The sequence below is a fragment of the Centropristis striata genome, chromosome 2 (assembly GCF_030273125.1).
Source record: "Centropristis striata isolate RG_2023a ecotype Rhode Island chromosome 2, C.striata_1.0, whole genome shotgun sequence".
Lineage (NCBI taxonomy): Eukaryota > Metazoa > Chordata > Actinopteri > Perciformes > Serranidae > Centropristis > Centropristis striata.
In genome coordinates this window covers 17,341,861-17,367,775 of record NC_081518.1, presented here as the reverse complement: position 1 = coordinate 17,367,775, position 25,915 = coordinate 17,341,861, and the positions used below count along the sequence as shown (strand labels likewise).

At 38.5% G+C, this 25,915-nt stretch overlaps 1 protein-coding gene across 1 annotated transcript in view; it reads left to right on the top strand.

Moving 5' to 3' along the window:
* The window catches only part of lrrk1 (leucine-rich repeat kinase 1), a 92,844-nt gene that overhangs the window by 27,851 nt on the left and 39,078 nt on the right, over window positions 1-25,915 (top strand). The window contains exons 4-15 of the mRNA XM_059349715.1: window positions 1,994-2,165; window positions 6,950-7,129; window positions 7,649-7,785; window positions 10,381-10,607; window positions 11,659-11,786; window positions 13,640-13,803; window positions 15,145-15,282; window positions 18,446-18,558; window positions 21,124-21,194; window positions 21,873-22,002; window positions 23,069-23,181; window positions 24,364-24,578. Of these exons, the coding sequence (XP_059205698.1) occupies window positions 1,994-2,165; window positions 6,950-7,129; window positions 7,649-7,785; window positions 10,381-10,607; window positions 11,659-11,786; window positions 13,640-13,803; window positions 15,145-15,282; window positions 18,446-18,558; window positions 21,124-21,194; window positions 21,873-22,002; window positions 23,069-23,181; window positions 24,364-24,578 (1,788 nt within the window). The remainder of the gene's footprint in view (window positions 1-1,993; window positions 2,166-6,949; window positions 7,130-7,648; window positions 7,786-10,380; window positions 10,608-11,658; window positions 11,787-13,639; window positions 13,804-15,144; window positions 15,283-18,445; window positions 18,559-21,123; window positions 21,195-21,872; window positions 22,003-23,068; window positions 23,182-24,363; window positions 24,579-25,915) is intronic.

The window sequence follows — 25,915 nt, the reverse complement described above, 5'->3', positions numbered from 1 at the left end:
AATTCCACTTTTTTTCTTAGTGCAAAGAAGAAGAAATAAATGATAAAAAATCTTTATATTAAATTAATTGTCCTTTTACAAAAAAAGATTATGAACAACCTGAGAGTTTTTAAGAAAAGTATGTGCAATTTCAATAACACTATTACTCAGTTTAACATTTATTATAGCCTATCTGAAATGAAAACCGCTCCGCCTGCTTCTCGCCTGCGTCTTCTTGTTTCTGAGATGTCTTCTTACTGAAGGGAGTTTTTCTAATTCCTTGTCGATGTGAGGGCTCCTGAAGTAGGCCTATTTGTGGGGCTTTCCTCCTAGTTTGGGTCGTGTTTAGTTCCACCAGCTGCCCGTTGATGATTTTTGTGAACTTACTTTTGCTCTTAGCCCCTAGATTCCCATACCAGTATGTTTTATGAGATTAGCAAACTTCTTTTAGTTGTTAAAAGTGTAATAACATTGCTGGTGGTATGGTTAAGTGAAATTACCCCTTTTAGTATTGAAGTACTCATCTAAAACATGCCATTTACAACCGTTGAAAGGTACTGGAAAAGCTTGAAAATGGACCTTGAAAGTCCTTGAAAAGTGCTTGAATTTGACCACTGAAAAAGTGTACGAACCCTGGATAGAGTACTCCTCTGTTAGATAGGAAATGTGACCCTCGTATGACTGTATGTATATATGTACTGTTTGTGTATGTGAACAGTAAAGTGTTAAGATGTAATGATGTTCAGCAGTAGCTATTGTAACAATCCAAATATAAACCAAAACCAAACTTACTTATCTGATATTAACAGATGGAAAGCCTTTGTCTCCATGAGATAGAGAAGAAACACAGAAAATGAATATTTTATGAAGACTTAAACAAATCATTGAATCTATCCTATAACCAACTGTGAAATTTAAATGCTGAGCAAAGCACTTTACTGTACAAATGGAGACACAGGTGTGTATGTGTTTCCATCAGGTCCAACATGGATTTTAACATCAGAACAGACTTGTTCTGCCCAGCTCCTTCAAGAGCATAACTAAAAATGGAGATCCACACAGTACCTGCTTACATAAGTGGTTTATTAAAGGTAACTCAAGATAAGAAAGATGAGATATGTCAGTAGGGAAGTGTGATGTTGGATTTAGTGAAGCTGTGAGTGTTAACCTATTTGTAACTAAACCATAGAATAACTAAGTATAACCAAAACTTCAAACAACCAAACTGAGAGCTCAAAGAGCACCAGCCTTCCAGGAGGGAGAAACAAAAAAAATCTATTCTAATCTAAAGCAGAGCCAAGAATCACTTACAAGAAATAAATTATTCCCAGCTCTGGAGGAGAGAGTGGGGTGGGGCTAGGAGTTCCAGATGTATTTTTTTATTATCTTGCATACTATGCAAAGTTGTTGTTACCCAGTCCTTTCAGCTGGAGCATGCACTTTAGGTTATTAAACTTCAGCTTCAAAAGCTTCCAATAATATGGGCATCATATTTACTGGTGATAAAAATAAAATTAAAATTAAATACACTGCTGGCCAAAAGTTTGGAAGCAACTTAAAATTTCTGTTCACAATGGCTTTCTTAAAAACCAGTATGGATTCTTTGGATTTTTGGATGTGTTTACTACATGATCAGACTTTTTTCTCTGACAAACTACCACAGAAATTGCTCAAATTGAAGCAGCTGAGTAAAGAAACAAGAGTACAGATTTATACATTAAGGAAAGAAGTATACACAAAGTCTAAGCAATAAAAACCAAAAGACCTGATCATTTTAGTAAAAATTCTGTTCTAATGGGTGACTCTTTATTAAAATAATCACATTGATTTTGTTGCAAAGTATACCAATGAAACTATGATCTTTTTTTGTACAAATTTGATTTTGCTTCCAAACTTTTGGCCTGAATTGTAGATCCTACCAGTTAAACAAAGGCACTGACTGATATGTGATAAAATACTGTGATATCTGTTCTCCTTGATGGTTAAATGTTCTTAACTTTGTCTTCATTTGCAGGTCCGTCTCCTGTGTGTGGCTGCTGAGCATGGTGATCTGCAGAGTGTGTGTTACCTCCTGAAGGAAGCCCGTATTGCTGTACCCCAGGAGCCATCTAACAGCAACCCAGCCATAGTGGCAGCATACTATGGCCACACCAGCTTGGTCAAAGAGCTGCTGGATTCTGTACCTGGTAGGTGAAACGAAAACAGATGAACATTCACAAGACGGAACAGAGCAAGCTTTTTTTATTTAGTACCGTAATTTTCGGACTATAAGCCGCGCCTTTTTCCCCATTTTTCGATTCTGCGGCTTATATAACGGTGCGGCTAATCTATGGATTTTTACAGCTAACGGCCACTAGGTTGCCTCCTAAATCTATGGATTTTACAGGTTACGGTCCACCAATTTTAACTCTATGGGCTCTATGACCAGTCCGCGGGGAGCGGCGGGCTCCAGCAGGAAAAGCTGGAGGCAGGTGTACGTACCAGATCGGCTCGGCTGCCAGATCGGCTCAGGGTCCTTCATATACTTTTAAGCTATTTTTCAGTTGTCTGTGTGTATTTGTGTCGAAAGCTACTTAGTTTGTCAGAGTCGCCGTGCCGTAATCAGCGGCAGACGAAGGACCCCGAGCCAATCTGGCAGGGCGCCGGAAAAGAGTGAAACAGGTAGCGCGCAAAAGTAAAAGTGAAACCTAGAGTTATACGAGAGACAGAACGAGAGCAAGACCGACATTACGAGAGCGAGATAGTTTGTGCAAAGGAAGTTTTCATGCACAAACCCTCATTATGGAAAACAAACGTAGAAATGCATATGATGCAGCTTTTAAGTTAAAGACAGTCAATCTGGCTGTAAAAGAAGCTTCCTCAAGCAGCCATCTCTTTCCCGACAATCCTCTCTGTGCACGAACCCTTACATATGGTAATTAAACATTAAAACACCTGCGGCTTATAGTCCAGTGCGGCTTATATATGTACACATCATTCAATTTAGCTGCTGCGGCTTATACTCCGGTGCGCCTTATAGTGCGGAAAGTACGGTATTTATAAGGTAAGGTGATGCCCTGTAGCTTATTTAATGACATATTTATGGTGTTACTGGGAGAGTTTTGTATAGCCAGACTATTGACGGTAAAACTGAGAGAAAATAAAACTGATAAAACCACCAGGGAGGTCCAGTACAGCCAGACTCTTGAAGGTTAAACTGAGATAAAATGTGACTGAGCCTTCAGGTCCAGCCGAAACAATGCAGCTTATCCAGCAGCAGCAGCAGCAGCATGTGTCAAATGAAGTAGCTGTGAATCGTAGGAAAGTTGCCTACTGGAAGTCTAGGATATCTTATTTTATTTTAGTTTATGTTTTGATTCTTAAACAGTTTTTGATAAATTGCTAGCAAAAACGCATTTGGAGAGGATTTTTTTTTTTTTTGCAATTTTTATTCTCAGTTCTTGGCTCTGGTGGTTTTCCTATGACACTGGCTAAAAATGTCTTTGAATGGAGCAAAAATTAATTTTCATAGGAATAAATGCTTTTGTAATAAAAAAAATTAGTATGGAATTATGGGAAATGTATGGTTCAAAACCAAACTGAGGAATAAAAGTGGGGATATATGGCTCTTTGCTGCTTTGATCAATACTAAACGAGAGGAGTTCCCCTTTAAGACAGAATAGTCTTTCATTGGATAAGTATCCTTTCCTCTTGCTGATCTGCTCCCGGAGCTTAAAGGTAACCGTACCACATTATCCTTACTTTACCTCACCTCACACTTAATTAAGGCTCTGACACAATGACCAATGATATTACCAAGTTGTGAGCTTGTTCGAAGAGCCAACATGATAAAGTGAATGGGTAATAGGGACAGAGCACATTTTAGCCCCGTTCCCATCGGAAGGGAAAACAATCGATCGATCTCCATTGACTTTGTATTGAATGAAGGAGGCTCCTTGTCAGTTCCATCTACCAGCAAACAAAAGAAAAATGCCTTGAGGCTGTTGTGTGTTGAAATGCACTACCAACAAGGTAAAGAACCCATAACTTAGTTTTTACAAGATGATGAACCAAAAAACATGTTTTTAAGAGGACGAAAGTCCTCTGGTTGCGTTGCACTGAGAGAAGTGAAATTATATCCTGGCAAAATATACAGAAATTCACTAAAAAACCTATACTGACTGGGGCAGTAAGAGTTTTTCAGCTGGGGCGGTCTGAATCTCTCTGAATATTTGCTGTGATCAGCGTAAAATCTGCATTCCTTTCTGAATTCTGAGAATTCATCTCTGTGAGGGCAAGTGAGCAACTAAGTGGCCATCTAGGGTTGGTAACCACCCCCAGGTGTGAGCAATTTTGCACTTCAATTGGAAATTCCAACCATTCACAGCTCTGGCAGAGGGCGGGATCCAAAGACAGGGCTGCTCCCTTTAAATATCAGAGTTTTCTCCATCCAATTCGGACGAAAGTCCTCTGGTTGCGTTGCACTGAGAGAAGTGAAAGTATATCCTGGAAAAATATACAGAAATTCACTAAAAAACCTATACTGACTGGGGCAGTAAGAGTTTTTCAGCTGGGGCGGTCTGAATCTCTCTGAATATTTGCTGTGATCAGCCTAAAATCTGCATTACTTTCTGAATTCTGCGACTGGTCTACAACCAGCCAAAAAGGTCACATGTCAGTCCGCTGCTCATTGAGCTCCACTGGCTACCTGTTGCAGCCCGCATCAAATTCAAATCTCTAATGCTGGCCTACAAAGTTGTCTCCGGTACTGCTCCTACCTACCTGAACGCCCTGATTCAGGCATATGCTACCTCACGACCGTTGCGCTCTTCCAATGAACGAAGCCTGGCTCTGCCCCCTGTTGGTCCAAGGCAATCCAGACTCTTTGCACGTCTTGTTCCCCGCTGGTGGAACACACTATCAGTTCCTACCAGAGCAGGGGCGTCCCTCTCTACCTTTAAAAAACTCCTGAAGACCTTCAGAGAGCATCTTCTCTCCTAGACCACATGATAATTCTACTCCTCAAAGAATTGTCACTAGCACTAATAGCTCTTATTGCACTATACCTTGATTGTTTGCTTTTACTCTTCCTGTAAGTCGCTTTGGATAAAAGCATCTGCTAAATGACTAAATGTAAATGACAAATGTGGATACAGACATATACAGACATTATAGAGACATCAGCAGTGACAATGGGGAAAACTGTGGCCTTGACGCTCAGTTATGGCTGGGCGATATGGACCAAAAGTCATATCCCGGTATATTTAGGCTGAATATCGATATACAATATTTTTCCCGATATTTTTATCGCAAAGTGAGAGCAAATGTTCAGTCAAAGCCAAATATGACATGTCACAAGTAGTTTTACTGAAACCGGTTTTTAAGTGAACAAAAGTACTGTACAACAACAGGAGTATCCTGTATATATTTTTAAAGCTCCATAAAGTGCACATATAAATAAAAAAATATCTTAAATAAAAATAGCCTATGGAATTAAATAGGCCAATCTTTTCCTGAAATAAATATATTTATATAAGAAAAGAATAATGAACATTGCAAAAGAACTAAATATGACAAGCCCTAATAAGGGCAGCATTTATATATATATTTTTAACTGTATCGATATATGCGATATAGTCTAATTCCATATCACATTAAAAAATATGTTGATTTATCTTTTATATCGATGTATCGCCCAGCCCTACGCTCAGTATATTTAATGTTAATTTATTTTGTCACTAAGTCGTATCCAGTCCTTATATCCAGGCCAAATACATGTCTTTAAGTTAAGCTAAAGTATTTTGACGATATGTAATTTGTGTTCTAGTGGAATATGGAAATAAATCAGAAAACTATGCAGGATTATGTTTGCAAAGTTATGCTAAGTGCCTTAGTTTGCAAACACATAGCTAGCATTAGCTTGCTAACAGCTAACAACTAACCTTTCTGGTTGACATAGAGTGTTAAAAAATGATCAGATATGCCTTAATGTTTTTAGCTAGATGCAGGCATTGTATAAAGTCTTTTTTCTTGAGATATTTGTCGTCACAGTGCATCTTGGTTGATATAATTATGTGCTCATACGTGGTAGATGCCTATTTCGCTTAGAGAGGATTTAAACAGAATACCCCTATATCATGTTTGACCTTCCCATCAACACTGAATATACCTTAATTGAGAAAATAATCAGTCTGGTAGAAAACCATTAAGGCTCAACTCAAGGTCAGGTTGCCATGGAAACATGAACTTTGAAATGGTCTGTCAGATGGATAGTTTACATCATGATTCTCAACCGTTTTTCATGATGTACCCCCTGTGAAATATTTTTTTACCCCTAACCAGGGCAAAGCATTTTTGGTTGAAAAAAAAAAAGCCTTAAAAACAGAGCGCTGTGCCATCAGTGTCTGATTTATTAAACTTTGGAACTGATAAACACAAACAAAATTCAAACATTTGAAACAAACAAACTATTTCAAACATTTCAATGTTAATAATCCATGACTAAATTTATTGCAAATATTTCTCATCACTAAAATGTAGTGATTCAAACTAATGTAGTAAAAGACAGTGAGCATATAACCATTTAAAACTATAACTGCTACTCTTCAACCACGACTCCATCTTTGAGTTTTACAGTGATTGACAGGTGATGCCAGGTGGCATATGACAGGTTGGGTCCAACCATCCTGGTATGGGGGACACTCTGGGTTTTAAGGATCAGGAAATTGAATAGCCTACTGAATATAATTTTCATTTCATTTCAATTCACTTTATGAACTTGTACTTATATTTTCCTAAAATAATTATTAAATAATTATTTTAAAGAATTTTTGCATGGATGCTACTTTTTAAATGTATATTTTAAAATCTCACGTACCCCCTGGAGTGCCTTCACGTAGCCCCAGGCTTACACGTACCCCCATACTGGTCTACATATTTTAGTCACTGCACTAAACAGAGTTCTTGATCTGATCTCTTGGCTCACTCTCAGGTCCATGTCTGAGGAGGGACTTGCTAAACTGGATGCTGGCCACATCTTGCCAGGAGGGTCACCTGGATGTGGTCCGGCTGTTGGTCCACAGCTACGATGCAGATGCCAAGGACTGTGCCATCCACAGCGATGAGTTTGCTGTCATCACTGGGCTGCCACTGTACGCAGCTGCACGAGCAGGTAGGGAGACTCCTTGTGCTTTCAACCCATTTCGTATTTTCCTGACCATTACATACACTGGGCTATGTGGTACTTTGGTGCACGGATGGGAGGAGAGGCAAGGAGGAGGACAAAGCCAATTGTTGGTATTTTGGTGGAAATCAGTGTTTAAGGGTCCACGAAAGCGCTGGAGCACGACTTCTTCATGACGTCACAACGTAAAAACGAAGCAGCATCAAGACTTGCTTTCAGCTTTTCTCTAAAGTTTTGGCTTTTGAAGTCATCCACTGTAGCCTCTCCATAAGGTAAGATTGGTCCAACCTGGCTCCAACCACAGAACCAGCTCTTTAGACCAGTCTGTCCAACCGCCTTGCATAAAACAACTATACAAACAAACAAATATATCAACTGCAAGACAAAAGCACATGAATGTGTAGACGTGCTTGAACTGTACAGATGACAGATACTGAGTGAACACTGTCCACCTCTGCTTCTGTGAACTGATGTGAACATGAAGTGATTGTGGTGTTTTGTTTTCAGATAATGAGGAGATAGCTCGCTTTCTGCTGCAGAACGGAGCAGGATTCTCCTCATACACCCTGATGGACCACCCAGCATTCAGCAAACACCTCCTCAGACTCAAACTACAGAAAACCTCCAATGCAGACGGAGAGGAGGTCTGTGTTCTACTGACAAAGGGACAATGATAATGTATTCCTGAAGCATTACATGTGAGACTGCCGAAGGACATCAAATCAATCAAACTTATCCAAGAAAGGTCCAGTGAGGCTGCAGGTTTTTGTTCAAACCAAGCAGGAGTGCACCTGACTCAACACATTTATTTATTTATTGGATCTCCATTAGCACCAGCGCATTAGCATAGCTTTTTTCCCTGGAGTCCAAACATTAAGTCAAGTTGTACCTTCTCTGAGATCATTAACAAAACAAAACAAAACAAAACAACAACAAAATCCAATACAGTCACAACACATATTCAATCATAGACGCTTACAAACATGTATCACAAGACATGACGCAACACTTGTACAGTACAATTAAGAGTCCATACACAACATACAAACACCATAGCATAACATACAAACAGATACCAAAAAATAAATGCGGGCCGGGACTCGATTAAAAAAAATTTATCAAATTAATTAGAGGCTTCGTAATTAATTAATCGTAATTAATCGCATTTTAATCACATATAAATATTTGACCTGAGAACAGTGAGAAGTAATTTTTTTCACATGGATTTTTAGTATACCATTGAATAATGACTGAATACATAAACTTAAGCAACAAAAATATTGTTTATTTTTGTTCAAGTCCAACAGACCAGTGCAATTTTTGCCATTAAGTGTAGCAGTAGTATATTTAGAAATATAGTACATTTCATAAATTCAGGTAGCCTATAGGTAGGTAGACCTTCTGTAAACTATAATACTTTGGTTTTTTAAGTAAAACACCGTTGGTTTTTTGTAACAAAATGTCCCATCATCCACGGGGCCAACCAAAGCGCTCTCATCAGCTTCTTCCTTCATGTTCACTGTGGTTTGTTATTGTCTGAACTCATGAACGCTAGTTGGTGCTCCAGTATAATCGGTCTGCCTGAAACTCATCCAGTGAGAAACGTTCCGCGGTACAAAAATAAATGTGATTAAAATGCGTCAGTTTTTTTAACACGTTAATTTTTGTGTCATTAATTTATCTTAATTAACGTGTTAAAGTCCCGGGCCTTAAATAAATAAATAAAAGATAAATAAAGGAAAAGAAAAAGCGGTCTCACAGGATAGGAAGATTGCTTATACGAACACCCTTGTGCACCCGTACAGTTTAGCTACTGCAGCTGCAACATTAAGAGAAACTGTTTAAGCAAATATGTATACCTCTCTTCAATCACCAGAACAGTCTTCACTTAGTTGAGTTATTGTATTCAGCATGCTCCTGCTTGGTTGAAATCTAAACCTACAGGCTACATGGCCCTTAATGGAATCCATAGGTACAAACCGTTTCATAATATTTAAGAGGGTGAAAGAACACTCCAAAGTAGGGGTGCACCGATCGGCGCCGATTTCCTTAATTTTGCGGGATCGGCGATCGGCCGATTCCTTTACGTCAAACCGATCTTATCTAGCGATAATAATAACCCCCCCACCGGCGAAGCAGTGCTCCCAACTTTGTTGCTAAATTCAGCAACTTTTCAGACCCCCCCTTAGCAACTATTTTTCAAGAAAGCGACTGGAGACAAATCCAGCGACTCCTTCTTACTCTTCTTAACGAGCCGCTAACGAGCTGGAGGCCGGCTCGTTAAGAAGAGTCGCCGTTGGCTACAGTTAGCTTTGTAGCAGTACAGTGTGTATGTGCTGCTGTGCAGGTGTTCACTTAGCGATCTCTGTTTGTTTACAACAAGCACCGGACACTCTACACACTGAGTATGTGCTCAGTTAGCAATGCTGGTTAAATCACGATCACTATGTTTATGATGACGCATAATTAGCCATAATTAGCCATGCTGCTGATGTTGTGCACAGTTAACGACGGCGAAAACCAAACGTCACCTCCAGAGTCTCTGGGGGCTAACTTGTCCCGCCAATATACTGCAGTGGAAAACCCTCTCCGTTTGTTTCTTCTTCTACAGCTTGGCATCTAGCCCACCACACTGTATTATCAAATGTTACGCTGCCCCCGTGTGGAAGGCACCAGTAATACAACTTTTTTTTCTTCCAGATATGATGAACTATTCAAATTTTTATGATTTAATGACTATTTGAATATTCGAAAATCGATGCCCTCCCTAGTTGTCTGTATGTTGTACAGAACAAAAAACACTTTATTTATGGTTGCAGTTCTTTTGTTAGTTTGTCCTGTTAATTGTTGCTATTTATTTTAAGTTCAATATTTTATTAATTACCTCAGACATTGTGATTTCCTTTATTTGTTAAAGAAAAATACTGCTGTGTTATTGTTTTTCATTATAATAAGATTCAAACATTGAAGGTGTATGCTGTGAGTTATAAAAAAATCGGTATTGGCCAAAATCAGAATCGGCAGGTCAGGCTTTTTAAAAATCGCTGATCGGTGATCGGCCAGAAAATTGCAATCGGTGCACCCCTACTCCAAAGTTGAACTGAATTTTAGCGAGGGGCTACAAGACATAAATAATCACAATACAAAGTTTTACCAAACTTCCAAATACTTTTAGTGAAAGTGATTGCAGGTAGTACTGACCAAATCCTAATCATCTCATGCCATCTGTGTGTGTGCAGGCTGTCTCTGTGTACTGGAGTGGTCTGCAGCTGCCCTGGCTGGAGCTGGATTGGTTCATGGATGTCTCGTCACACATCACCCACCTGGATCTGTCATCTAACAGCCTGTCTGCTCTGCCCTCCATGGTGCCCTGGGGTCTTATCCACCTGCGCACTATCGATCTTTCTAACAATCTGCTGAAAGATCTGCCAGCTGCCCCCAGCTCCCAGGAGGTCATCTGCTCCAGGTACAGGTGGCACAAGCTTGTTTGGCCTAGATGCAGCAAACACCAAGTTAGCAGCAATCACTGTACTCCACCTTGGATGGGATGGATGTCCTCCAGTTTAATACATTTCTTGTATAACTGAAAATATATCGATAGCTTATTAGCTGCCGATTGGAAACTTCTAATGGGAATATATTTCAGTCCAATACAATGATCTGATACGATTAATGATCATATATGATTAGGGGTGTGAACAGATCTCGTGCCTCGAGATCTCGCAAGATTAAACTCAACGATATTTCTCATCATATTAAAAATCTGTCTGGCGAGATTTGTGAGCCATCCAAACTTCTATTTGTGATCTGTGGATGCAGTAAAAGGAAAAGAAGAAGTGGAGGAGAAGGAGGGAAAGCAGCCAGAATGACGTTGCAGGGGCCGGCGGCTTGTTAAGAAGAGTGAGAACGAATCGAGGCACAGTCCTCCTGCAGCAGTCTCTCCCAGCTGCAGAGCCGGAGTCTGCAAATTGCTAACAGGCTAACAGTTAGCTCTGTAGCAGTACAGTGTGTATGTGCTGCTGCTGCAGGAGGTGTTCACTTAGGGATCTCTGTTTGTTTACAACAAGCACCGGACACTCTGTGCAGAGTTAGTGATGCCGGTTAATTCACCATCACTATGTTTATGATCAGCGGAGACGCTGTGCATAATTAGCCATGCTGCTTTGTTTATGATCAGCTGCTGATGTTGTGCACAGTTAGCGACAGCGGCCACAGTTGCTTCTCCCGTGTTTAATCCGTCACTTATGTGATCACGGTCAAAACTGTCACTAAGCGATTACGCAACGATCAAAAACCATACGTCACCTCTAGAGTCTCTAAATCCCTCTGGGGGCCTTTTTGTAATGGAGACACGCAGAGTGAGCACAAAGAGAATAAACTCAGATTGATCGTCATTGTTTAGGTTAGTATGAAGTTCTCCCTCATGAAAGGCTTGTACAAGTGTAGGGCAAATATTGATGTTTGTAGCTGCTTGTGTCAGATGTCCCCTCTCAGCCTCCGTCTGTCCTGTGCTTCAGTTTACAGCAGATCAATCTCTCCCAGAACCAGCTCACCAGGTTGCCACCTGGACTACTCCATCTGACCCACATTCAGAGACTTTCTGCTGCTAAGAACCAGCTCACAGTCCTGTTTGACATCCCTGCCAGTATGTTCATCTCAGCTTCTATATAACTGTTGTATGCATGGAGGAAAACCTTTTGGCTAGAGCTATTCAGCCCTACAAAGTCTAATTGCAGTAACTAAATGTTTGGTCAAAATTGAAGTATAACTAAAAATGAAGTCATTGATGTCTGCTTTATCTTGTGACAAAGTTTTAGATTTCAATTTTGCTTTATTTCAGAGAAATAATGATATAAAAACCACAAAATCCAACTCAAAACTAAGCAGTGATTGCACTTACCACGGTCTGCTTTGGATATATAAACTAATTTAAACATAAAAAATAATAGAAAGTATAAGTTTATTTGAAAGGGAAATTATTATCTAGATAGTGATTAAGTAAAATAGTGAGAAAAATTATATTAAGACTAACATATAACATTTCTTGATAATATTAAGTCCAAAATATGCAAATCTTTGAGTAGAGTTGTTAAACAATCAAATTCACTTATAACAAAATCAATCTTAAAATTTTTTTCACTAAAAACAAAATATAAAAGCTGAAAGAAGAGAACAACATTGTTGTTACTGCACTCTGTTTTTGCATTACTATTAGAACCTTTTACAGCAATGTTTAACTATGTTTTTGGGGTCAAAGGTCAGATAAATCATCATGATTTTTAAGCATAAAAATGACATCATCAATACATGTAGAAATAAGTGTCATATCACTTACCTACATATAACCAATTTGGCTGGCCAGTTAAAAATTTTTCAAAAACTTTAAAGCAGTTTTTCTCAGTTTTACCTTTTGAGTAGTTACTGCAGTTAGACTTTGTAGGACTGTATAGATTTCTCAGTTGTATGTCAAGTTTATTTTGTATTGAGTAGTCTCAAGACCCGCAAAGGTGACTTGCTTATAGCAACCACAATACTTTAGCATCAATGAGGAGCTAAGCAAAAGGTGTCCCAGTGTATCTTGAAAGCCAACAAAAACCTGCATGACACAAGCTGTCATTCAGCACTACTTCAACCAGTAAAGATACTTTACTCTAGACACTCTACATTAAACAGTAAAACACATGCCACATGCCACACAGAGTGAACATTTCCTTCCAGTTTTCTGTTTGCAAAACCAGCTCATCTATTAAGTGACTGCATTTGTTGCTAATCAACACATGTCAGTTATTACAGCAAGTTAAGCTACTGTCACATATACACACATATACACTAGAGGCCGTAGTTGGGAAGCAAGATCAAATTTGTACAAAAAAGATCATAGTTTCATTGGTATACTTTGCAACAAAATAAACGTGATTATTTTATAAAGAGTCATCAGCTCTTTGGGTTTTTATTGCTGAGACTTTGTGTATCCTTCTTTCCTTAATGTATACATCTTAACTCTTGTTTCTTTACTCAGCTGCTTCAATTTTAGCCATTTCTGTGGTAGTTTGTCAGAGATATGAACACAGTTGAGATTTATTGGGGTTTTTGTATCCAAACTCTCAAAAGCCAAAGAGCTGAAGTGAATAATGCAAACTGTGATTTTGTTTTTGACTTTTGCACTGAAGTTGTGACTCTTCCAAATCTTCTTAACCCTAAAACTAAGCCTTTCTTTTATTTATAAAGGTAAAGGTAAAAGTCTGATCATGCAGTAAACACATCCAAAAATCCGAAGAATCCATACTGGTTTTTAAGAAAGCCATTGTGAAGAGAAAATTTAAGTTGCTTCCAAACTTTTGCGCCCGTAGTGTAGATATTACATATATTTGGTCTTAAATTGACCATGTTACTATTTAAAAAACATATTCAAACAAATCTAGAGTAACAACAGCTGGAAGGCCTTTCAGCTGGTAATGTGTGTGAGTGACGCTCCAGCTGTGTTCTCTATTCTTCCAGCTACTAACTGGATTGGACTTCGTAAGCTTGAGGAGCTAGATGTGTCTGATAACTGTCTGAGCAGTCTGCCTCCAGCAGTCATGCACTGTCTGAAATCCCTGAGAATGCTGAACGTGTGCAGGAACTCACTCAGCACCTTTCCTGACCCCTGGGTTTGTCCACTGGTAAGAAATCACACTGCTACTAATCCACTTCCTGTTTACTGTATTTCAGATTCAGATTTCCTTTATTGTCATTGCACAGAGTAACATGTACTAGTACAACAAAATTAGCCATCAACCCGTCCGAAATGTATACTTAGAAACACAATACACACATACAATATGACAGAGGTGGAGAGCACAGGGAGACAGAGATGGAGAGGAAAGGAGGAAAAAACAATGGAAAAAACCTCAGCAACATAAGCACATACATAATACACTTCACAACATGAACAGACTTATGATTTATGACATGCCACAGGGGAGGGGGGTCAGCATAGTCAAGCAGCCTCCGGTCTGGTCACAGACCCACTTGTCTCGCTGGGGGTACGAAGCTTCGAAATTTGCAGATTTCTTTGAATGTAAACATAGTAGAAATAGTTACAGTCGTCCATGCTTAATATACTGGATATTATTGAGCTCATTTTGACAAATTATTTTAATATACGTACATGCACTCATGGGTTTTTGTAGCCTGTATATACCCATACAGCCTTGCACGCTCGATTTCATTACGAACCTGCAGACGGTCTGGCAACTACAGCCGTTTCTTCGCCCTGTTTTAGGGATCCAATCACAGAACGGGGAGGGACGGCAAGACGATGACGCGTACTGCTCGACAGATGGAAGCTTGAAGTTTTGTAGTTTTCTTATGGATCCAACATGGCTGCAGCAGACGCGAAGCTCTCTTTGAATCCAGCTGTAGACAGTGTTCTAGATAGTTTAGAGCCAAAGTTGATTTTAAAAGAAGAACAACGTTTGAACCAACTAGCCCCACTACCGCTTACTGCTGTAACGCCGGTGATCTCGCTATGAGCCGGGGGACAGCGGAGCCGCCCAGAGACCCGCAGCAGCTCGTCTATTGCCCATAAACTCAGTGGATGTGTGTGGCTGAATGACATGAGGGGGAATAAGGCGTAAAAATAAATAATCTTGCAGAAAGCGAGAACTGGAGAAGCAAAGCAGCAAGCAACACTCTCTCACAGACACACACACACACACACACACACACACACACACACACGAATTCTGAAATAAATAGATTTGTATGAGAAACCAATAACGAACATCACAAAAGAACTAAATATGACAAACCCTAGTAAGGGCAGCATTTATATTTTAAGCAGCTTACCTGGATCAAGGATCACATCACAAATTTGAACTGTATCGATAAATGCGATATGGCCTAATTCCATATCTCATTTAAAAATATATCAATGTATTTTTTTATATCGATATATTGCCCAGCCCTACTGTTTCCACAAAGAAGCACAAACAGATATTCTTCTTTCTTGTCCCCTGAAGAGACAATGCAGAGCTTCCTCCAATAAGATCGAGAGTCTTCCAAATGCCATCTCCATCTTCTGGAAGACCCAGCTGCAGGAGGTGGACTTCTCTGACAACCGTCTGACAGATTTGCCCTCATACGTCTTTGAACTCGAGGTAGGAACCATCCTCTGAATCTCTCACTGTACATCCGAATGTTCAACAAAAATGCAATGCTCCTGTGTGTGATTTATTAAGAAGCCTCCAGATGGCACTGCTGCTGTGGAGTTGGCCCCATGTTTGGCTCATTGACTTCCACTCTGTGTGGAACTCTTCAGTAGAACTGCAACCCAAATAGGGACTTTGCAGAGACATGCCAAATAACAGGTTAAAGGAATAAACCATGAGTCTCATCCTAGAAACGCTGATTTCAGCCGAAATGTCCTCACTTTGCAAAAAAAAAACCTCTGTTGGTTAAAAATGTGTTCCGGTCCTCACTATGTGGGAAGTACAAGAACACACACACACACACACACACACACACACACACACACACACCTACACAGACTATATACACTCACTTCTGATCCACCAGAGGTGTTTGTTGATATGTGTGATATGTGTATCTGCAGAGACTCTGCCCTCTTTTCTTCTTGTTTTCCTGTGTTGGCTGTGTAACCCCCGGCCAGAAACAGGGTGTGCAGTGTGTTATCTTTCCCAGGTCATCAAATACTGCTGCTTTGTCTCTCTCCCTCGTCACCTGATACTGATGCTGTTTCTGTGTCTGTTTGACCGACACACACGTTCAGCAACACTAAAAGCTGTTCACATGAACTCCAAAAATGTGGGGGAGGTGTGCTTTAATAATAAAGTTTTTTCATCTGATTCACATATTTGTTACTCTGCTCTGTCTCTCCATTCACTGTCTCTCTCTCTCTCTCTCTCTCTCTCTCTCTCTCTCTCTCTCTCTCTCTCTCTCTCTCTCTCTCTCTCTCTCTCTCTCTCTCTCTACCAAACATTAGTTTGAAGTGTACTGCTGTGTGATCAAGATTTATGCAACACTCTCATCACAAAATCTTTGTTTCTTTCTTTCTTTCTTTCTTTCTTTCTTTCTTTCTTTCTTTCTTTCTTTCAAATATACAAATATTATTATTATTACAAATATATTATATTATACAAATATCTTACAAATATCCCATAGCAAAAAAACTAAAACTAACACTAAAACTAAGCATTTTACAAAATATAAAACAAATTAAAACTAGCAAACTTACTCTAAAAACAAATTAAAACTAACTGAATTTGAAAACAAAACATCACAACGAAATTAAAACTAATGAAAATTCCAAAACTATTATAACCTTGATCTCTAGTGTCCATCTTCAGTTGCACCAACCAAATCAATCCTCACTGCTGATGTATCAGAATTCTTGCTCTTTTAACACACAATGAAAGCCACCAAAAAGCCACGCCCTGGTGCTGGTGTGGACAGGGTTATGCGTTAATAACAGTGTTTGGCTCAGTGGTCGATGACTGTCAGCCACTGGCACATCTTCCACCAACCCAGCCCTAATAGACAACAGAGAGAGTCAGGGAAGGTTTCGTTTTTTAAGTTACATTACAATCTGGTCACCCATTGGCAGTACAAAGAGATGACACATGTAACTTGTTTCACATACAACCCTTAGATCCATGGCGTAAAAAGATATCTAGAGGCCCTTAACCCATTACCGGGTGAAGACCTATATTTGGTAACTTCAGCAGATTTAAGAGATTTAAAGTGGCAAATATGTGCAATAAAGTTGCAGATTTAAGAGATTTAAAGTAGCAAATATGTGTGAAAAAAGCCACAGATTTATGAGAAAAAAGTGAAAAAAAGCAACTTTTTTTTCGCAGATTCACCACTTTAAATCTCATAAATCTGCAAAAAAATTTCTTGTAGATTTGCAACTTTAATCTCGTAAACTTTTTTGTCAAAATATTACCCTCCTCCCTCCGTATGTTTTTTTTTTTTTTTTTACACATTCTGGCAGTATGTAATATCCTCCTATATTCTCTAGGGTTGAAATTTGGAATTTGCAATGAGTGCACTATTAAGGGTTAACCCATAAGAACCCAGACCTATTTATCCTTGAAGGAAAATTATCTCTGGTCTACCACAGACCAAGTGGACCACATAGAACACATTTATAATGTTTAAAAAAAAAATTCAACCCCTAAATGTCAAAGATCTGTGATGTGACATATATGTTACATTGGGCATTTATGGAATTTATGTTTTTGATATTTCTTATTTTAAAATAAATAAACTAGACACCTTTCCTGCTCACAGATACAGAACTTTGCCTCTTTCCACAACATATATCAGAATTGTGACAGGATAGGATTATTTTTTGTTTATATTTGGTCAAATGTACTTTAAATTGAACAACAGAGCATATATTAATTTAAAACAATTTAAACAGTGAAAATATTTGAGTGGCCTAATACCATTTTTGTAATCGTGACAAATACGTCAAGTCAGGTTTTCGATTTTTAGGTTAAAAGCCTGATGTGACATATACATCACATCGGGCTTTTTGTTACTTCTTTTATATTCATTTGTTCAGGAAATATTGTCAAACCGGGTTGAATGCAATATTTTTCACATTTCTGTTTCCAGTCACACCCACATTTTGGAGAAGTCACACTGTAATAAATTATTCTGTAGTCATTTCATTTTACTTAATATATTTTATAAAATGTATTAAATATAAATGCGTCCTTGATTTTGAGGCAGTTGTTTAAGTAACTTTAATATAAAAATGTTTGAGATAGAATCTACTTATTTTGATCACATTAAATATAATCTTTACGTGTATGTAATTCTAAATCAAGAGAATTTTGAATGAATCCAACACAATAGAATTAGTCAGTTTTTAAATTGACAGACACTTCCTGTTAAGTTAGTTAAGTTGAGTTATTAACTCAACTTGTAACATAGTTAGATTTAATTAACAATATTGCGTGCAATCTGTTGCCTCAATTTTATTGAGTAGCTATTCTTGTCACAGTCACATAGTCTCGCTAAGGGATTTAATGAGTTAAGGTGAAGCATAAAGCTGTAAATAGGAGATTCTAGAACATTTAAAGTGTTTGTTACACGTGTGTCATCATGGGTTGTTATGGGTTAAAATGGGAGCTGCTTCTGATGAATCACCACAATGAGAACTTTGGAGCTTAAGTTGTCAGTACGGAGAGCTGGCCAGTGTCAGCCAACTGTCTGTGTATTCCTTGAAAGGAAAATGTGAATGTGTGGTTTACAGTATCTCACCCCTCCTTCCCCTCATCCTCCCATCAGGCTCTGGTCTCGTTGAGATTGTGCGGGAATCAGATTGTCACACTCCCAGCCCCCAGTAAGTGGAAATGCTCTCAGCTCAGGACCCTCGATCTTTCCAGGAACCAGCTGGGCAAGTAGGTCTACACTGTAGATACACACTGGCAGCTTTTACTGAACCACCATTGTCCATGGAATATGTCATATTTAGGGATTAAAGGGTGGGCTTTGATAACATATCAAATCTGAATTGATTATAAAAATCCTCTTATTGAATAGGATTCATTCATTCTATTTTTTTCTTTTTTTTCTTTTTATTCTGAATAATCACACAGGGTGGCAGAGCACCATCACATGAGTGCTCTTTCAAATTACAAACAATATGCTGAGACAGAAGGAGTTATCTCAGGATCAAGAAACACAGGGAGGAGAGATGAGAAGGGGAGGGGTACATAATAAAAACACAACAGTAAGAATTATGTCTGCAGCTTACTCATAAGACATATAGAAACTAGGGTTGTCACGATACTAAAATGTTTAACTCGATACCGATCTTCAGGAAAATATTCAATACTCGATACCATTTTCGATACCACAAGGATAAAAACAAAGACCCCAAAATTATTAACAAGACAAATGCAACATGTAAAAATGAACAGAACCACAGGTTAAATATTTATAATAAAAATGGTTGTGCAAAAAGAAACTGCAACTATGATAACAAGCTTCAGGTCTGAAGTAGTGCAAAAAATAAATAAATACAATAAAAAATAACAATTAGAACAATATTTTGCGGTTGTATGCTGTGCACAATATTAGGCAAAATTGATAAGAAAAATAACAATAACTTAATTTAAGTGTTCATTCCTTGGCTAGGTTATGGCTAGGTATCGATACTTTTGAAAATGAGTATCGTATCCGGATGCAACGTTTTAGTATCGATACTTTTTTGAGTATCGATACTTTTGACAACCCTAATAGAAACACACTCAACTCAACTCAACTTTATTTGTAAAGCACTTTAAAACAACCACAGCCGCAACAAAGTGCTGTACATAAACAAACAGAACAAGAGACAATAGAATAAATAAAACAGTTTAAAAAACAATAAATAAAAGCAAACCATAAAACACTAAAAACAAGAGCAGAGTCTCATGCGTGGTTAAAAGCCACACATACACAAACACACATAAACAAACAAACAAATAACATTGATGAGGGAACAGACATAAGACATAAGGGACCAAACATATGTGCAAATAGAAGTAAGAAGGCTATAGCACACATCTACGGAATATTTTTTCAAGACTCAGCAATGTTGAGCCAAGTGTCCAAAGTCTTTTCTGGTGCTACATTTCAACGAGCTGTAGAGAGCTCCATATATATGACATCCAGAAAGGAAAGGGTCCGTGTTCGAGTAGACAAGTCATGAGGTGGTTTCTAACGGGTTGTAATCATTCTCTTAGCAGCTGTAAGTCCGGCAAATATAGCACGCTTTTGAATTTTTTAGAGCTGAAGAGCTGACAAATCATTTAGAATCAAAACACTGATAGTAACAGGTACAGGTCCATTAATCAAGGCAGATAACTTGGATGCAATATTGTTCCAAAACTGACAAACAGGAGAGCAATCCCAGAAGGATTCATTGTGAATACTATGTCAAGTCTAAGTACATTTGAACTGGAAAATGTATTTAGTAAAAGTCGAACTCAATATGTATTTAATATCTACCATTAACTTTTGTTGGATAACAAAGCAGCTTAATGGATGTTGTGCATATAGACTAGATGGGGTTGGTGCAGCTTGTGTGTCTACAGCCTTTTTTCTTAAACATGTTACTGATCAAGCTGTATTCAGATTGGTACCGAATGTTATTTACTGGATCGTGCTAGGCTTCAAGTGGAGTTCATGTCTCTCTTTTTTATTTTTAAACATATGTTTATTGCACATTTTGTTAATTTACAAACGGTGAACAACATAGAACAAGAAGGCACATACAAGAAAACAACAACAATAATGATAGCAATAATGATGATGAAAATAAAATGAATAAATAAATAACTGGAAGGAAAAAGGGGGAAAAAGGGGGTGGGTGGACATTTTAATAACCACAAAACAATATCATGGTGGTAGAAAGATAAATAAATTAAAAATAAGTAAATAAATGCATATATCTATATATACACGCACAGATACATATACATGTCGGTAAATCTCTAAATGTGTATACTAAATCAAGATTAAATGAAAAGATACATAAATCTTCAGTTCAGCTCATCACTCCAGCCATCTACTTCAATATCATTTTTCTCGAGGAAATTGCAAAAAACCTTCCAGATTTTCCAAAACTTGTCAAGCTTGTTTTTCACGGTGTAGCTTATCTTTTCTAAAGCCAAGTAGAAAGACATCCCTGGTAACCATTGCAAAGTAGTACAAGGTTTATCCCTTTTCCATGAGCAGGCTATACATCTTTTAGCTTCCAGAAAACAAATATTGAGTAAGGATTTTTCATTTTTGGAGGTCACAAAGTTGTCCTGCTGTTCATGTCTCTCTTGCTTATTACTTTAGTTGTTTGATTTTGGTTAGGAAAATTGGGACATTTCTAAATATTACTTGAATATATTGTTTGTTGCTAATTCTTCATAATACTACTGTTTTTGACATTAGTGGACTTCTTACTGTATTTCAAATTGTGTCTTTAGAACAGAGGAGGTACCCAAATCCAGGAGGCTGGCCTTTCTGACTACATGGAGCAGGAGGGACCCGGACCCAGGTACATGTGCTTTGCAGGAGCGTGTCTATGTTCCCGTCTTTGTATGAGACTGGGGAACATAGGACCCTTCTTGGGGAAAGAGGGGAAAAGGGTCCTATGTTCCCCTATTTTTCCACCATTACTGCCAAATTCCATGGCAAATAGGCCTAACCCTAACCCTAACCCTATTTAAAAAAACAAAAAATGAACTGCAAAGTAACCAGAAAGTAGCTGCTGTGCAAATTTAAGGTGGACCATGCGACGGTAGGCCTGCTGGCCATGCTGAGAGTCTACCGTAAAGATTGATAGATTGTGGAAAAGGGTCCTATATTCCCCGTTATGTATTGCTACAGGGGAGCATAGGACCCGGGGAACATAGGGATGACCCATGCATTATAAGCCCAATTCACATTCGAGGCTCAATCCTCTGCACTGTTATTCAATACATAATTATTGTGTAACAGTGTACTTTGTTTGTGTCAGTGTTGCATAATGTTTCACATACTGTTTCAGAGGAATTGCCTCCTGCCAAGAGCCCACTTCTGTGGAAGCTGCTGCTTACTTGTTATTTTCTTTCAAAATGTTTGGACCAAACACAAGTCCATAAGCCAGCTCCAGTAGTAGTAATGCTAATGAACTAGTTGCTGTGTGTGTTTGAGCATATGTGCTGTGACCCTCTGCATGGCTCTGTCTTGGCAGTGTGTTCCATAGAGTTTCCCATGGTTCTGCGGGATTCACTGGAAGTGCTTTACTTGAATGACAACCAGCTGGAGTGTGTTCCCCAATCAGTGTGTGGTCTGCACAGCCTCACTGAGCTCTACCTCTCCAAGTGAGTCCCACTGTCTGTCTGCATACTGTTCCTCTCAGTCCCCCATCACACTGATGACATTGGTGTTTTTTCATCTCTTTTATTGACTAATGAGGTCTGCAAAGACACTGCAGTGATATTGTCTCAGTTTTCTGTAGGTCACACTCATGTCTCTGTCAGTGCTTAAGATAAAACATCTGCTTACACAACTTTTCTCTTCAGCTCCGCAATTCCAAGAAGATAGCTTTACAGATGGCTAACAATTTTTCAAATTCCTCCAAAGATCTTGTAATCTCTTATTATCCAACTCAATTTTTGACAGGATCTGATATTCAATTTGACTTTATGTTATCCTCAATATCACAATGTACTGCTAATTTACAGCACTTGCACTATTTACAAAGTCAATTACACATTCTATTCCCACATGCAGCACTCCATTTGGATGGATAAAGCTGATGTCAAATTTAATTTAAATCAGCATAACAACTGTTGTTGTTTCACACTGAAACACATGTTGTGTCTCAATAAGAAGTCACATTTCAAAGGTTTTGGATTCAGTTCCTGGGAATTACTGCTTGGTATGAGGTCACTCCTCCTGCTACAGCTGTTTGCAGCTGTTTTATATAAGCAGCAAAGAGTTCTGCTCTCCCACACCAGCGACAATGATTCAGTTGTTTGGGAAGTTAGGGCTGCCAAAAATGACTTCTGTAACATAACAATTTTTTGAAAAGTGTGTGGGCTTAGTGACAGTCCATGAGGTACAACCAGTTCAGTTTAACAAAATTAGTCAGCCCAGAAACCAGACAAATCTGCCGAGCTCCTGTGTATCTGGCAGATGAGTCTGGTCACTCTCCCATTCAGACTGATTTTCAGAAATGAAAAATGAACTGAGTGGTTCCAGACTAATACACATTAGTCTGGCAATGCCAGACTAATACACATTAGTCTGGCAATGCCAGGTTAGAAATAGGTATAAAAAGCATATTCAATTATTACAAAGTGATGCCATTATTTGGAGAGTATTAAGCTTTGAATGCCCTGTCTTTCATTACAATTGTTGAAACATGTTGTCTCACCTGCACAGTAATCCTGGAATCCGGGAGCTTCCAGCAGAGCTCGGTCAACTGTCCAACCTGTGGCAGCTGGACACTGAGGACCTCAACATCACTAATGTCCCCCAGGAAGTAAGAAAAGAAGGTATTATCTAACTGTCTTTAAAGACATCCTCACCTGACTTTTCAAAAGCTGTAGTTTTGTTTTCCCTCAGGACTGAATGCTTTAAAGGATTGCTGTAGCCCCTCGTTATCTTCAGATAATGTCTCAGTACATTGCGTTGAGGACAGTGGAATTTTTCATACCACTGAAAGCCCACTTGAAAGGACAAATATTTTTATTCATTTATTTGTTTAAGAAATGCACATTAATCAACATATCAGCAAAAGCATCAATATAAATATGCCGGAGTTAGCACAGTTGCTATATTTCACCCGTTGTCCTAAGGCAGGTACAAAAGACATACCATGACAAATAGATAAAACATGTAGAAATCTTACACAAAAAATATATTCCGATTCACCTCGAGGTTAAAAGTTCATACATAGAATAGAAAAGACAAAGAGGTTACCCAGGAGAGCAAGTCTGGGTTGTTTTCAACCACTGTTTAAGGGTCTTTTTAAAGGTGGTGTAACTGTCACAGTTTCTAATATGAGCTGGCAGCGTGTTCCACCACTGTGTTCCTCTGATGGACACCACCATTTGGCCAAATTTAGTTCTGCCCCGTTGTATGTCACAGTCTCCCCTAGTCAGTGCTCTGGTGTTTAATCTAGGGGATTTTTTCTTTATGAAATCCTGTAATATTATAGTATTGCAGCAGCTTCTTGAATTGAGTTGGAATGCCAATATAATACAGTGTCGTCCGCATATAGTTGCATTTTTACATTTCTACACACATTTGGTAAGTTATTGACATATAGACTGAATATAATATATAATAATAGCCAGAAGGAATGAGCAGTTTTCATATGAGCACCTTACAATTGTTTTACTGTGAACCTAAAAAAATAAACCAAGATACCTAGAAAAAGCTGTCCCTGTGGTCAATTTCTAGCCACATCCTAAAAGTAGTTTTATTTCAGTAACTCTCACCTTAAGAGTCAACACTGAAAGTCAGAGCATGACAAAAGTAATTACAAAATTCAGATAAATGTAAACGAGTGAAAATTAGATACGTCTCTCTGAAAAGTGCTGTAGATTTGTAAAATAGTTTAAAATTGATGACATGCATGTAGGAAAAAATGTAAATTATGTACAGTGCTTGTATAAATGGTATAAAGCATTTTTGGTGTGTTGCAGCATCCGCTTAGTTTCTTGGTTTTTCAGGTCCTGCATCAGTCCTGGCTTTTCTCCGGGCACACCTTCGAAAGGCAGAGCCTTATAAACTGCTGAAGATGCTTGTGATTGGTCCGCCAAGACAGGGGAAGACAGTCCTTCTAGAGGCTCTACAGTCTGGCAGGGCGGCCCCCTTCACCCCAGCAGAATGCAGCATCTCCACCTCCACCTGGGACCTGGACAAACCCAACGGAGGCAAAAACAGCGTGAGTAACACACAGACCAGACACATCTGCCATGTCACATCTCAACTTACTTTCTCAAGTCCAGTGAACTAAATTCAGAAGGGTTTGATATTTTCTGAACTGATTATTGATTACTGATTATGTCAATCATGGCCAGCTACTTCTTTAATCTCCTTTAAAACATTGTCACATTGCAATTCCATTCATCAGTATTTACCCACACTCGCCCAAATGGGAGGCGAAGTACTGTTTACATGTGTCTTCCTTCCAAAATCATTTATTAGACTTGTTGATAAACTGTTGTATTCATTTTTGTGGGGTAACAAACATCTCAGAATTCGTAAAGTATTCCTTCAGAGGCATAAGACAGAGGGGGGTATGGCTTTGCCTAATCTGTTGTATTATTACTGGGCAGCAAACCTACAAAAAACTTAGTACAAAGGGGCCAGTTCGTTCTCACTGCAGATAATAATTTTAATGAAAATGAAAAAACATTCTGTATGTTTACTGTAAGAAGACTCGACATTGTTAGACCACGGAGAAGTCAGTCCTCATGTCCACCTCGTCCCTCTCTTGGCGTCTCTCCAATCTCAGCTTTTCAAGTTTTTACATGGTAAAATGGTAGATGACTACATTTATACAACTCTTTTATCAAATGTGCTTTAACCCTCTGGAGTCCACGAAAGCGCCGGAGCACGACTTTTTCATGACGTCACAATGTAAAAACGAAGCAGCATGGAGCCCTGCTGTCAGTTTTTTTCTAAAGTTTTGGCTTTTCCAGAAGTTTCGATGTCCAATTTAATTCATCAACCCTTTTTTAGCAAAGGTTAAAAAAACACCTCAAAGTGTATTAACATGATTTTACTTTTTTTGCAGACATTTTTCTAATTTAGCTTTGTGCATGTAGCATTTTTAATGCAATCTTTTGTGTTTACTGTTTTTTTGTAGTTTTTTGTAATTTCTTTGTGTTTTTGTGTGTGTTTTTTGTCATTTTTGTGTGTTTTTTTGTAGTTTTATTATGTTTTGTGTGTTTTGACTGTGTTTGTATGTGTTGTTTGTAATTTTTTTCTGGGGGTTTTTGTGTTCAAAATGTTGATATAGGTGAGGTTGTGCTGAAAACAATGATACCAACACTTAATGGTAAAGATTTTTAAGTGGTTTATACAGACAGAATGAAAAGGAGTCAAAAACCGACAAAATAGCCCCAAACTCCAAAGGGTTAAGTAATGTGAATGCTTAGACTTCTAAGGATTAAAAGGTATGCCAAGTGTGTGCTGCTATTCATCCATTCATGCACACACACACACACACACACTGATGGCAAGGAGCTTCAATACAGTGTGCTACCATCAGCAGCA